Source organism: Canis lupus, chromosome 12, assembly GCF_011100685.1.
Source record: "Canis lupus familiaris isolate Mischka breed German Shepherd chromosome 12, alternate assembly UU_Cfam_GSD_1.0, whole genome shotgun sequence".
Lineage (NCBI taxonomy): Eukaryota > Metazoa > Chordata > Mammalia > Carnivora > Canidae > Canis > Canis lupus.
In genome coordinates this window covers 28,802,920-28,818,948 of record NC_049233.1, presented here as the reverse complement: position 1 = coordinate 28,818,948, position 16,029 = coordinate 28,802,920, and the positions used below count along the sequence as shown (strand labels likewise).

The following is a 16,029-nucleotide window of genomic DNA, read 5'->3' as shown; positions in this document are numbered from 1 at the left end:
TGATTCCTTCTTTTATGAGATTATTGTTCTTGTAAGAAATTGGAAATAATTGTTTGGTACAATTCACTGTTATTAAATCAGCTTGTAACAACATAGTCTTAAGAAGTATTTTGAGGGCTCCTGGGTGGCTCAATTGGGTAAGTGCTTCACTCTTGGTTTTAGTTCATTTCATGATCTCAGGGTCATGAATCAAGCCCTTTCCTGAGCTCTGTGCTAGGTGTGGAGCCTGCTTTAAATAGGCTCACTTGCTCTCTCTCTCTCCCGCTCCCCACCCACATACACATGCTCCCTTGTTCTGTCTCTCTAAATATATTTTTTCTTAAACAGTATTATTTTGATCCTAAAATCTCTAGTATCTACTTACTTTAGAGAGATGCATTGTCATTGAATTTGGTGCTCCATTCACTTTTATTTATTTTTTAAAAAGATTTTATTTATTTATTCATGAGAGACACGCACACAGAGAGAGAGAGAGAGAGAGAGAACGAGAGAGAGAACGAGAGAGAGAGAGAAACAGGGACACAGGCAGAGGGAGAAGCAGGCTCCATGCAGGGAGCCGGATGTTGGACTCCATCCCCGGTCACCAGAATCACACCCCGGGCTGAAGGCGGTGCTAAACCACTGACCCACATGGGTGCCCTCTATTCACTTTTAATAGATAAATTACCAAATGTGATTGAAAGTACCAGAATATATCTCACAAATTAATGAGAGTGAAGGCAAAGGAATATAGTACCTCATATATTAGCATCTTACTGATTACAGCTAATGAACTACAATAAACTGTAATACAGATTTGTGTTGTGTCTCAACCTATCTCTATAGTGATGTTATCAGCCAGGAATGCCTGGGGCACTCACCAGAGCCCATATTACTTGTGGCAGCCTCCATATATGTTTATCCCACAGGAGCCAATGTTGTGGCCTCTGTGGTACTTCTGCTTGCAAGATGCACCTAGCATCAACTATCAGGTATCTTTGAAAAACAAAGTTTATTACTCATGATTCCTGGGGGGTACAGGGCATATCCACAGGCCAGAAGTCAAGTTGTGGTTAAAGAGAGAAAGTATGTGGACCTGGGGTTCTGCCTTTATTGGAGTCTTAGGGTTTCACAGACTCCATCTCTATTGGTGAATTTAGAATGAAAGAGTGGGAATTGGGGAGCAAGAAAGTGGCCAATTATTTAGTTACACAGGGATTTGTATAAAGAGGACTTCAGGGGTGGGGAAGGGCAGGCTTCTTATCTCAGCTAGCAATATGTTTATTTGAGATGGATATCTGAAATAGACACCTTGGCAATCTAAAGCTTAATGTCAGGCATTGCCATTACAATAAAAAAAGCTTATTCCTAGGCACTTACACTATAAGATTGCTTTATTTAGAAAAGAAAAAAAAAAGTAAAGATGACAATAAATAAAATACTATAATTAGCCTGTAACCATACCATTACTGTTCTGTATAACTCTTTATACTATGTCTCAGAATATATGTGTGTCATTAAATCCTTGAGCACATCATCAGTGTATAATGGCTTCACTAAACATTAGAAATCTCACTTTTCACCATTTCTTTCACATTTTAATAATTGTCTTACTTATTCCAATAGTTTTCTAAAACCTATATTTTATTGTTAAATATTTAGTTAGGCCAAAGTTGATTTTACAGTTAAATTCTCAAAAGATAATATTAATACTATTAAATGAATGTAGTTTACTCGGATTCTCACTAAGTAGATCATTTTTTCTCCTTTGCTAAGAACACAAGTATGCATAGACAAAATTAATGATTAAAAATACCAGGTAATAATTTATGTTGTATGTAATGTAAACAAAGCATCATTATTTTTTTCAGACTGTTAATAGGCTTTTGTGAAAATATTTAAATTGTAACTTTTCTTATTTACACTGATGTATTTACAGTTGTTTGCCAGGATTTGCTGGAAAAAACTGTGAGAAAGTAATTGACCACTGTAGACTGCTCAGCATCAACTGTCTGAATGAAGAATGGTGTTTCAGTATAAGTGGAGGATTCAGAGTAAGTAATTTAATACATGGCAGAGTAATTTAGCACTTGAAAATACAATAGCTTCAGGCAGTCTGTATTTCAAATGCTTTTATTAATCTGAACTAGAGAATTATATCTTTATATGTATATTTAAACATGACTTATATAAAGGTAACTAACAAAGATTTTTTAACTTATAAGAATTATGTTGGGAGGGCATTAACTGGAGTTCTAGGCAGTGTGTTTATTATAAAATAAGTATATAGCTAATTGAGTCCGGGTGATATATCTCTGCATATATAAAACCATAGTTACTAATGCGTTAAGCTCTTAAACTAGATGGAGAATAAAATTAGTCTCTTAGAATATACAAATATGCCTTTTTTGGTGGATAGTATTTGAAATGACTTTACAGGTAGACAATGGGTGTGCTGCACACAGTAAGGCATATCCTACAACTCAGCAGATATGTCTATTGGAGAAATAATCAGGTATGCACTAAAAGAATTTTCACAGCAAATCTGAAACAAATTGAAGCCTATGGATAAGAAAGTGGATAAATTCATCATAGCATAGTCATACCAGGGAATTATAATGAGTGGTTAAAATAAGTGCACTTATTTTCAGTACTAATACATGTACTTATAAGTACCAAAACATAATGTTGAATGTTAAAACCTTACTGAAAACTGACATACAGATAGTTAGCCTGATAATAATTAATTAAATTTTTAAACACAAAAAGTCTATATTTTCTATGATTGATAAATATATAGCAAAAATATAAACACATATATCAGAAATATACACACTGGCTTCACTAGCAGGCTCTCTGTAAAGAGACAGATGCGGAGACCAGTGAGAGTACAGAGGGGACTTCTGATCTACGATACTTTATTTCTTAAAATTGTTTTGGCAAATAATGACAGTAGGATTATGACATGCATCTTATTGTTTTTTTTCTAAATACAAACTATTTTTAAAAATATTTTTAAAGTAATGGAAAGTCAACTTATGGAATAAATCATGGACAAATTTATGTGTATACTTCTGGAAACATGTGCTGAACTATAATAATGTTACTATACAAAAATATATAGGATAAGAACATAACATTTATTTTGCAGCTATAACACTTTGATATTATAGCTTGTCATTTATGGTCAGTGCATCATTTGATCTTCATATAAATAACATTCCATGAGATTGTCTAATTGAGATGTCTTTCCTGCTTTGGTTTGAATTTCTTTTATGTTACACTATTCATGTTTTGGATTTTGGTTTCTGTTTTGTCTTGGGAGAGTCTCTGAGAATTTGTCTCTGACTGTTATTTTTAAATTTCTCTTCCTCCACCATCATTTCTCCTGGAAAATCTCACCTATTCTATTGTCTCAACAATTATCTATACATTAGTGACTCTAATTTCAGTTTAATTTCCTTTTTAAGGACCTTGGTTGGACTTTATCATCACCTTGCCAAATCTGCTTTTTCTGTAATTCTACTTTAAGTTTAATAACTTCCACTAGACAAAATATTAGCAAGAAAAAATACTATTGGCCTCCTCATTTGGGTTAAAATTTAGATGATGATGAAGATAATCTACATTAGTAATATTTTTAACAGTATGTAGTCATTTAGGTCAGTGGATTGATATGCTTTTCCCTACTGATTAATAATCCTAGTTATGGCTATCTTGATGTTCTGATATGCTTTTCCCTACTGATTAATAATCCTAGTTATGGCTATCTTGATGTTCTGATATAGTTTATATTTAAATTAATTTAATTTTAAATTTATTGTATATATGCAAGTATATTGTAATGGTGATGAATGGTGGGAATTAACTAATTTTCATGATATTTAAGTTCAATAAGATATATGAAGAAAATAAAATTTGTATTATTTTCAAATTATTTTAGCATGTAAATATAAGAAACATTTTTGGAATTTTTAACTTATATTTGTTTTTCTCTGATGTTTGCCTTTTTAACTTTTGAATATATCAACCAATTTCAGAGAGACGATATGATGAACTATAATATTTTAGGAAGAGATTTTAAACTATCTCTCCTCCTATTTGAAGAAAACAAATATATTTATATTCAGAGGGAAGGAAAATAGAACAGTCATAAAAGAAGCAAATAGTATCTGATACACTTAAATCCAACTATATCCAGGATCACAGTAAACATAAATTGATCACACACTTCAGTTAATAGGTAGATATTATTAATGGGACATGAAGAAAAAATCAGATGTTTAAAAGGTACTCACTTTAAAAATATAGAGATCTATTGAAAGTAAAATAATGAGAGATATATATCATATAAAAATTAAGCAAAGTAAAATAATGAGAGATATATAAATTTAGGTAAAATAAATATGGTATACTTTTATTAATAAGGTAGATTTCCATATAAGGAACCATTAGAGATGAAGGACTTTATTTCATAAAAATAAGTAGGTCAACTAATTATCTTGAATTATATATTTATAAAATATATTCAAAATATGTGAACCAGAAACTGACATAATCCAAAAGAGGAATAAGTAAAACTACAATAATAGTTAAGATATGAATACTTCCCTTTCAGTAATTGGTAGAATAAGTAGACAGAAGTCAGTAAGGATATACAGAATGTGAACAGTAATATCAATCCACTGACCTAAATGACTACAAAATGTCAACACAACAGTTGCAGATTATTTAATCTTCTCAACAACGCAGGTACCTTATTCAGAGGGCTTTTCCATTATGGGGAAGCAGAGGGCATTATGGGGCATTTCCCATATGCCTCCAAGGAGACCTCTTTATAGAGGGGGCCTTGACTGAGCCACATTTTTTCACATTTACTTAATACTTTTCCACTCTTAGCTTTCTTTCTCTACCTCCCCACCAAGTCCATAAAGGGTCAAGAGCCATTTTTTCAGGTATCCTTAGCAATGAGAGGATTTCCTTATCTGCACTGCATCCATTGGATCTTGCCCCAGGTTGTTCCTCAGGGGAATAAATGCCTGGTGCCTCTTTGCTCCTGTCTATGGCACTGTGGCAGTAAGTGAATAAAAACTTAAATATTACTATTTTCGCTTTGGCTCTATGTCCTAATTGAATACCTTGACACTTGACTGCTCGCCAAGAAATTTAAAGAAAAAAATTCTGTCATAGTGGAGCATATTCGTTATGTCAGGCAAAACGATATGTATACTATATCAGATATTTTATATAGAAAAAATAAATTTAGACAGTATATTTTCAAAAATAATCTTAAAATAAAAACACAATTGGAAAATAAACACACTGTTAAAATGTTCGAATAAGTGAAATACCATTTAAAGCAATATAGACATAACATTTTATACTTCTGCATTAAACACAAAAGTAGGAGGGCACCTGGGTGGCTCAGTGGTTGAGCCTCTGCCTTTGGCTCAGGTCATGATCCTAGGGTCCTAGGATCGTGTCCCTCATTGGGCTACCCGCAGGGAGCCTGCTTCACCCTCTACCTATGTCTCTGCCTCTCTCTCTGTGTCTTTCATGAATAAATAAATAAAATATTAAAAAAATAAAACACAAAAGTATACACATTTAATGCAATGGCATTTTCACATGTATTCAAAGAAAATAGTACCACTAGTTGGAAATTTAGAGTATATACCTAAGGTATTTCCATCTGTAATAATTCAACATCTAGAAATACCTGAAATAAGAAAGCAGGATAATATTAATCATGTGCAGAAAATATTCACAATATTAATGTTTATTTTATAATAAAAGCAATCAAATTAAGCAACAAAAATAGCTTACAATTATAATGTATCCTTATAATAGAGTATGCATCCAATTTAGACTATATTTTTGAAGTGTATTGTGGTATTTTTAAAATAATCATTTGACAAAAAATAGCTATATTATTCTAACTGCAATTTGGATTTAGATGTGTACATATAAGTTATTTATCTTGTAACAAAATAAAATATATCCTTCTTGTATTGTGGGAAAGGTCAACAGGCATGACAGCACTACTCCCACAGAGATTATCTATTGGGTTTACCCTCCAGAGTGTTCAGACATCATGAAAGATTATATATCAAGAGCCCAGGTTTTCTAGGGAGTAAGAAGTACAGGAATGGGGAGAACCACTTAGATGGTACAAAGTGATGTAGGTTCTAATTTAACCATCCCCATAATCACTCAGGATTTTGTCATTTTTTAATAAATGTAAATTTTCCCTATGTTTCTGAATTGACTTAATGGAAAGAGTATCTGTGGCCTGCAACCTATGTAGTCTAGGAACAAGTTAATACAGCCAGGGACAGGGAAGTAGGGAGCCACAGAGCATCATGGGGAAGAATGGTTTATGGAATCACAGAGAGGCTCTGAGTTAAAATACAGACCTAACTTAACACCAAGGTTAACCAAAGTTGTGTTGGCTAGTGGAGCCTAGATGATACTTGATTTTATTGATATGCATAATATGGGCTAAAAAGACGTAAATCAACAATGTAACAGAGGTTTACTCCTATTAACGGAATTAGATTAAAATTGTAATCAGGGCAGCCCCAGTGGCTCAGCGGTTTAGCACCGCCTTCAGCCTGGGGTGTGATCCTGGAGACCCAGGATCAAGTCCCATGTCAGGCTCCCTGCATGGAGCCTGCTTCTCCCTCTGCCTATGTCTCTGCCTCTCTCTCTCTCTCTCTCCATGTCTCTCTCATGAATATATAAATAAAATCTTAAAAAAAATTAAAAAAAATAAATAAATAAAATTGTAATCAGAAAAAAATGATTTATTCCATTAAATATACATTTAATTGAAGTATTATGAAGGATAAAGCATATTCTATAATTACTTTAAGATAAGTTTATATTAAGTGCTACAGGCTGGACAATGTTATAAGTAAAAAAAATATAGGTTAGAAACTTATTAATTCTAAGCCATGCTCTTCATCATGAGTTAAATTTCCCTTTTTTCAATTCATTTTCACTATAATTAAAGTAGCAGAAGGATGCTGAACTTTCTCATTGAAATTGTGATGAGGAATTTCTAATCAAGCACTTTCACAATGTCAATATTAATCTCAATATTAATAACATGAATAGCCCCCATGATAAAACAATTACTTCCCAAATTAGAGTCAGATTTCTAATAACCATCAAAAATAAATCATTGAAAAAATTAAGAACTCGTAGTGAAAAAGGGGAAAAACTGGTATTGTCATTTTCATGTTTATAAACGTGAATAAACTATAACCACTAAATTAAAGAATATGACTGATAATATCCTCACAATAAACTAAAAATATAGACATTTTGCAATTAAATGCTAATTACATTGCCTCGTAGCAATGATTCAGGATTTTTTTTTTCCTTAGAATTTCAATGATTTACTAATGCATTTAATTTCATTTTTAATAGATATTATACATAGAGCCACAATTTCTGGTCTGTGCCTATCCAAATATTTTATAATTTCCTGATGTTATGACAGAATTGTTGACTACTGCTTTTTATACCATCAAAGAAAATACCATGAGAGCTTTATACACAGTTCCTTTGGTTCTCTTCTTTTATAGCTGGTTCAGGGATGCAGATATAAGGAAGCAGTTTATGTTTTATCTCATCTTTTTAAGTTTCCTATAAGGTTTCACTGGGGAACCAACAAAAAAACAAAATTTAAAACTCATCTAGTTTACCATCTGTTTCATTCCTCTTTTCTATTTCCATCCTCTAGTTAAATCTTTTTTTTTTACAATAATTTTCAGCAAGCGTGACTTATGCAAACTCACACTGAACACTGAAAGAAGTAAAGCTCAAATTAGAATTCCATATGAATACAATTTTGCATTTGGGGTAGGAGTTAGCATTTTTAAATTTTAGTTGCAACAACAGAAAATCTAAACAGAATATTCCTCCCTCCTTCTCTCTTTCAATCTCTTTCAGTCTCTCTCTCTCTCTCTCTCTCTCTCTCTCTCTCTCACACACACACACACCCAAGAATTTGAAGGTTCATGGAAATAGACTTTTCAGGGGCTAGATCAGGTAAGCATTTAACCAGAGGCTCATTGTGATCATATTCCTTCTGACTCACACTAAAATAGCAAGAATGCCTTCAAAGTTTCTAGAAGAAACCAGGTGTACTTTGCCCTACCTCAGAGCCTTTATCTTGAAGACTTTGACCAAATTTTTTGTTTGTGAGGCTCTCCATTCTGTTTAGATATTTTCTCAAATGTTTAGCTTTACAGTGAGTTCGTTCATAGACATTCAGTTGAAAATGTTAAATACTCACTTCTGGCCTGCACATGTCATCTCCTTTTTTTCCTCTTAACTATTGCCATCCAGTTTCCCAGATAACAGTATAGTTCTTCATATATCTTTTTCATTGTCTATTAGAGTATATTAGGCTGAAATTTAAGCTCTATATAGGTAGATGTCTTTGTTTCTTTGTACAAGACTACCCTTCTTCCCAAGAAGGCAGCAACATTTCAGTAAAGGCAAGTCATGCAAGTGTAGCAGATGGGAACCTCTTTGGAAGGATGCTTCTGTGTAGGAAGAGCACAGACTTTATAAACTGACCAACAGGAGACCTCTCTCTTAGTAGTGCAGTAGTCAAAATTAGCTTGACATGGAATTTGGAGAGAGGTACATTTCAAACAAACATGTTTTGACTTGGATAAATTTTTTCAAAGAACTCAAGAAAAAGTTTTCCTTGGGTTCATGTTTAACCAATTCTCAAATGATTTTATTGTTCTGCATTGTTAGTCACAAAGTTTCTTAATGTAAAAATTTGTAAAGCTCAATAAATTCAAGAAAGGGACATTGAATAATCTAAATATGTTATGAACACTTAAAATATTAGTTTATGCACATGTACAAAGTGAAAAAAAATCTAAAATTTACACTGTGATCTGTTGCAAAAGTCTAAATTGAATAGAAAAGCTGAAACTATTTCCTACTGACCCATAACTATTCTAAACTAAAGGTGCCTTGTAACTGAAACCTCAAAAAAAAAAAAAAAAGAAAAAAAAGAAAAAAGAAACCTCAAGCAGAAAAATGCACCAAAATGTTCATGCTTTATCAATCTTCAGAGACACCTCTTGAGGTTTAGAGAATGGATGGATAGTGCCATAGTTTGTAGTGAGAGATACAGACATCTCTGGAGAAGAATAGGTAAGGTTAGATACAAAAGATCCCTAGAGCAACCAAGTGCAATTTTGTCCCCTGGGGGATACTTGTCAGTGTCTGGAGACATCTGTGGTTGTCACAGGTAGAGACGGAGTCTGCTACTGGTGTCTGGTGCATAGCAGCCATATTTGCTTGGTAAGCATCCTGCAATGTACATGACAGTCCCCCACAACAAAGAAACATCAGGCCCAAATATCTGTACTGCTGTGGTTAGGAAAACCGGCCTTAGAGGAAGTTTAGACTGTGTAAGTTGGAAAATAGTTAAACCTGTGCACAGAATGGAAAATAATCTTTATGAAAGTTAAAAGAACCTCAGACTTAAGTTTTTTCTCAAACTACCAGACCCCTAGCATAAAATAGGATTTCAAACTGAAACATTTTTTCTAGCTTATCTGGGCCCTGCCACTGAGTTAGGTACATAGATCGGTTAAGTCAAATTGATTTCCTATGCTTTTTCTTCCTTCATTGGGAACAGACTAGTTACTTTCAGTTCAGAAAGAGGAATATATGCTGGTTGGTCACATCAGCTTCTCAGTCCTTCTCTCTGAAATACTGACGTAGAATACATTTGTTTGAATTTTTTCTCCTTATTTATATTATTGATCATTTAGAAGAAAAGTTTGGAGGTTAAGTAGTGTGAAATACTTAAAGAGAACAAGTTCTCTCTACTTTGTTTTTAAGGAGGAGGAGACAAGAGTAAGATTCTAGGTTTATTAAACATAAAATGGCTAAATTAAAGAGCCATTGAACAGCTTGAAATAGTTTTAGTAAGGTTATATAATCAGAGTCCACTCCAATAATCTTCTGATTCATGTCTTATACCTCAGAAATTGTCATTCCTTTGCTCTTCTCTCTTTCATAGACAAGTTTCTCAATGGCTTTCTCTATCTACTTCATTAGGTGGGTGATTTATCCTGCTTCTGTTCAGATGTTTGGTAGGGAAGTTGGCTGTTGCCTAAAATAGTGTTTGAAAGAGAATAGTGTCCTCACAGTAGCTTTAAACTTTTAAGTCTTTTTTCCTGTGCATATGTTACTTCTTTATTTTAGTTTTTCAATATATTTTAATCATTTGAATCACAAGCATATTTTAAATAAGCAAGCACAAACAACATGTTTTGAGTTGGATAATTTTTTTCAAAGAACTCAAGAAAAAATTTTCCTTGGGTTCATGTTTAACCAATTCTCAAATGATTTTATTGTTCTACATTGTTAGTCACAAAAAGTTGTAGAATATATATATATTTTTTTATGGTTAGACTTGCAAAGTATTGTCTGAGCCCTCTTGATACCGTCTTCCTAGGCAGCAAGCAATAAAAAAGCAACAGGTATTCCCATCTTTGAAGAAATAATAGAAATTAAAGTTATGACACAGTTTTTATTATATGTCAAGAACTTTGTGTACAGAAAATATAATGGTGTCTTAATAGTTGTAGGACAAAATAGAAATACTCAAGGATTAGAACTTATGCCAATATCACTTGTAGATACAGAATACATATATAAGTTAACAGATTTACAGTAATACTTTGTAATTCTACATATTTTTTATGTGATTATAATATTAGTACCAGTTATGTAATAGCTAATGATGAATAAACTTAAATGATGAATATATTAAAAAACTTGTCTCACATTTTAAAAATTTATTTTATTTGATTTTATACTATTATCAATTTATAAGAATAATGTAGGGAGTTTAAACCATATCTTTTATTGTTTCTTTTGCCTACTTTAAGGAGAATTTTTATATCAGGTGATAAAGTAAATTAAGAGAGCATAAGTATAAGAGGTGACAACTTAATATAACTAGTGCAATCCTTGTGAATAGTTGAAATGTTCATATTTAAAGGAAATAAATATAAACACTTTAAAAATCTTAGAGAATCGTAGGCTCCAATAGGTCTTCATTGATAATAAAACCAGAAAAAAGAAACTGAAAAAAAATTTGCAAGAAAAAAAATTTAATTGCAAGAAGATTTGCAATTTAAAAATTTACCTTCTAAAAAAATAAATAAATTAAAATAAAAATAAAATAAATAAACATTTGCTGAAACTATTTTTTAAAAGTGTAGATATTTACATGAATCACATTCATATTACATTTGGAAACTCTATGAAAGAACTTTCCTCTGAAAGTGCTCATTGTCAGGAGTTAGAGCCATAATATCTATAGATATGCTAAGACTAAATACCTAAAAAAGAGATATCAAAAGTAGATGTGAAATAAACTGAAAGTATAGTTTTCATGAACACTTTCTGGGAACCCAGAGTATTGTTGGGTGAATTAAGGTACCCCAAATATGCCATGTTCTACTCCCTATAACTTATCAATATTATCTTACATGGAAAATGAGACTCTGAAGATGTGATCAAGACAAGGATTTGATATAATTTTATCCTGGATTATCCAGATGTGCTTGATGTACTCATAAAGATCCTTATAAGAGGGCTACTGAAGTACTGAGACTGAGAAAGTGATGTAACGATTGAAGCAGAGATTGGAACATTGTTCTTTGAAAGTAGAAGGATTACCCATGAGCGGAGGAACATAGGCAGCCACTAGAAGGTGAAAAATGCAAGGAAACTGATTCTCCATCCCTCTGGAGCCAGCATAAGCAGCTAGTTGTCCTGAAACTGACTTTATCTAAATAGGACTGATTTTGGACTTCCAACCTTCAGAAATATAAGAGAACAAATGTTTTAAACTAGTAAGGTTATGGTGATTTATTACAGCAGCTATAGAAAAGAAAACGGAGATTCCAAGAAAATTTATTTTTAACACAAAAATTTGCTAGCTGAAAATGATTAGGGAAGTCCCTTAACTGAACGCTAAGTTTGAATATAAGAATGCGGATAGGTCCTCTCCAAAAGATACACATGAAACACAAAAATAAGTCACTCTAGATTTATTCTTAGAGGCCATTTTTAGTTTTAGTTGAGTTTTAGGAATGTCTGTAACTAACTTACACAGATGAATCTGTGCAGGTCAGAAAAAAAAGAACAACAAGATGATTGGTTGATTCTGTGTCTTGGAAAAAAAATAGACTCATTCATTGGTTAAAATTCAGTGTTTACTTTGAAATGGTGGGCATACTTGTGGGTCCATTTGTCACCTACTTAGGGAAACAGCAGGCATGCTCATAAAGTGAGAGCTTGTCTTTTAACATTTTGCTCTCCCATTACTCACTCAGACAGGAATAGCCCCCGCTAATGTATCCTGCATGTGTACATGACTTACTAATTTATCACCCACACTAGGATACATTGGAGAATTAAATAGGGTCCTATCAATTACTTGTCTAGTATAACAGGCATTGAACCAAGGCTGGTTTATACATGGAACACTATTTAGCTGGTATTTTTTCCCCAATATGGACATATAATTTTTATAAATTGTAATCTATACCATCTTGATATTATCATTAACAAATTAAAGTAATGTTTCACCTAGCAGTATAAGAAACCAATGAAAACATTAAAAATGAGGTGATCAACACTACAAGGTGAGAATCATATATAATTTATTATACAACCAACATCTTGATGATAGATGTAATCACAGGTAATCACAGAGGCCCGTGAGTTAACTAACTTTCATTCTTCCACAATAAGTGCTGGTGAAAGCAGGGATGCCTGGGTGGCTCAGCAGTTGAGCGTCTGCCTTAGGCTCAAGGTGTGATCCTGGGTCTGGGGATTGAGTCCCATATCCGGCTCCCTGCTTCTCCCTCTGTCTGTGTCTCTGCCTTTATCTCTGTGTCTCTCATGAATAAATAAATAAAATATTTAAGAAAAAAGTTTTGGTGAAAATGTTAGAGGTCTCTATGGAAAATGTCTCCACCCTTCTTTTTCATCTCAGGTTTTGTAGCCTTCTTATTTGTGCCATGTCACTAGGTGTTTTTATTGAAATAATATTTATTGAAAAACTACTTTGTAGAAACTCTACCTAGGCATACACAGCTGAACAAGACAGGCCACGGTCCTAGCTCATGCTTTTACAGTAGTCACTCAAAGTTTAGGTCTGATGATTGTATCCACCTATTATAAGGAAGGATTAAAAAGGAATGAAATCTTGCCATTTGCAAAGACATGGATGGACCTAGACAGTATTATACTAAGTGAAATAAGTCAGAGAAAAACAGATACCATATGATTTCACTCATATGTGGAAGTTAAGAAACAAAACAAATGAACATAAGGGGAGAAAAAGAGAGGCAAACTGAGAAACAGACCCTTAACTGTAGAGAACAAACTGAGGGTTACTGCAGGGGAGGTGGGTGTGGGGATGGGTTAAATAGGTGATGGGGTATTAAGAATGACACTAGTGATAAGCACTGGGTGTTGTATATAAGTGATACATTACTAAATTCTGCATCTGAAACTAATATTGCATTGTATGTTAACTAAAATTTAAAGAAATATTTGGAGAAAGAGAAAAAGGATCATTTCTTCTGACAGCAAGAGAGACAGACAAGCACTTAATCATACTTGAATATACTTAAATATATGCTTAATGTTAAATGTATTTCCTACCTCCTTTCCCCAGCCCTTCATAAACTTTTCTTACTTGGATGTACAATTGGACAGAATAGTTCAGAGAATGAGAATTGAATGCAGATGAACGGTCACAAAAGGAATATTGTAGGTCTTAAAAGAATAGGAGTGGTAGTATTTTTGCTGGTTGTTGTCACTGTATGTGAAAAGGTTTACTATTAACAGATCTGGGTCAGTCCCTAATTATTCTTACATCTGTTATGAGAACAGATAAAAGCATTTGCTTCACTTATTCTTTGTCAGTTACCAATTTTTCTCAGCCTGGTAGCCACCTGAAGTCCTAACTTTTTATCTTTCTAGATGCCCTTCACAAAGTTAGTATGTTTTTGCAAGCAATCTTTCTTAATTTACAAAAATTCCTTCTGACATTATGCTGATGACTAGAACTCTTTACAATGAGGTGCAAAGTTTAATTACATAATTGTAACAAAAAGGCTTAATATGGACTGTCACCTAGCTAAATTTTCTTGCAAAGGAAATTAAAATTACTCATCTCATTTAAACAGTGAATATAGAAATCAGGATACATAAATTAAGTTTCAGTTTTAAAAACCTAGATGCCTCTCTTCTTCTTACTCTGCAAAGTTCTAATTTGGCAACCACTTCTTTTTTAATACATATATTCTATCTCTTTAGTATTGATTTTAAGAACTCAGTGGTGTTATCCAAAGCGAATGAGCTGAACTTGAAAATGAAATTAATTGACTCATAGAAGCACATTGTCCTTAATTTCCTCATTAAAACTGATGATATAAAAGGTAAATATAAGATAAGAAAGACCTGAGGAAATTATAAAATTATCTAGACTCACCCCCAAAGAGGATACTGTGGTGAATTTTAGTATTTTTAATATAGTACAACTTGATCTCTTTTATGAAGACCAAGAGTTAAAAAAAAAAAAAAAATGAAGACCAAGAGTTAAAGTCTTATACTCATATTTACCCATTTATGAAAATATATTCAATAGCTTATTTGGGAAAACATTTAAGATTTAAATTGCTAGATATAAAAGTAAAATTGGTGAGGTAGAAATTGATTATTAAAAATGATACTGGAAATACTGTTTTTTGGGGGAAAGATTTAGTTTAATACTATTTTTTAAGATGGAGAAGATATTTACACAAATATTTAGTTTAAATATTTAAATAGCAAAATGTTAAATTCAGTCAAGTTGAAGTAATGTACAAAATGCTAAAAAACTTGATTTGTGCTAAAACAAATAAATTAGTAAATATTAAATTATTTTTCCATTACTTATTCAAGTAAAAAAAAAAAATATATATATATATATATATTTGAGTCACTCAGTCTGTTAAGAATGTACTCTTCCTGGGATGGCAACCTTAAAAAATATGCCTGGTTATTCCCAAAAACCAGCATCAATTGGAAAATTTTAAATGCTGTGGACATAAAATTATACATGTTTAAAGGAGTTGAGAGTTTGTTTTTTCTCCAGAAAAGATGAAATTTAACTATAAACAAAACAAAGCAAAAACAACTGTAGAGGAATATAATTTAATTGAAAAATAAAAATGAAGCTCTTTAGTTAAATAATTATCTTAATGTTATACTGCTATTACAAGAACTTTCACTGGAATTTAGCTAGGATGAAAATTTTAATAGGGACTTTGATTTTCCACAGTCATTTGTTTGATCACAGAATAAGACAAATGTTAACTAATAGATGAAAGAAAGGTGAAAATAACAAATTAAAGAATTTTATTTATTTATTTTTTTAAAGATTTTATTTATTTATTCATGAGATACACACAGAGAGAGAGAGAGAGAGAGAGAGAGAGGGAGAGAGAGAGAGGTAAAGACACAGGCAGAGGAAGAATCAGGCTCCATGCAGGGAGCCTGATACAGGACTCTATCCTGGGACTCCAGGATCACGCCCTGGGCCAAAGGCAGGTGCTAAACCATTGAGCCACCCAGGGATCCCTAAAAAAAGAATTTTAACATTATTGTAAATGATAAAGATAACTATTTCTTCCTTTCTCAGACTATCAAATACATTCCTGAAATTGAATGTAATTTGGCATTTAAGGCCATAAAATGTGTGAGAAACTATCACTAAGATTTAGTGACTTTGGTAAATGCATTTTTAGCCTGGCAGCCAGAAGTTGATTTAGGAGAAAAGATAACCAGATTATTTTCATAGTTCTTTGGGACTGATTGAACATAAAAGAATTACTTCACTCTTTGAAGATTTTCCATGCATTTTCTAATTTTCTTCATTTAGTTTAAAGCAATGATAGGAATTTAATAATAGACACTGTGTTTCAGAGGTTTAAAAAC

At 32.5% G+C, this 16,029-nt stretch overlaps 1 protein-coding gene across 1 annotated transcript in view; it reads left to right on the top strand.

Annotated features, from left to right (window-relative positions):
• EYS (eyes shut homolog) overlaps positions 1-16,029 on the top strand; it is a 1,532,152-nt gene that overhangs the window by 117,675 nt on the left and 1,398,448 nt on the right. Inside the window, exon 5 of the mRNA XM_038554428.1 lies at positions 1,919-2,033. Within this exon, the coding sequence (XP_038410356.1) occupies positions 1,919-2,033 (115 nt within the window). The remainder of the gene's footprint in view (positions 1-1,918; positions 2,034-16,029) is intronic.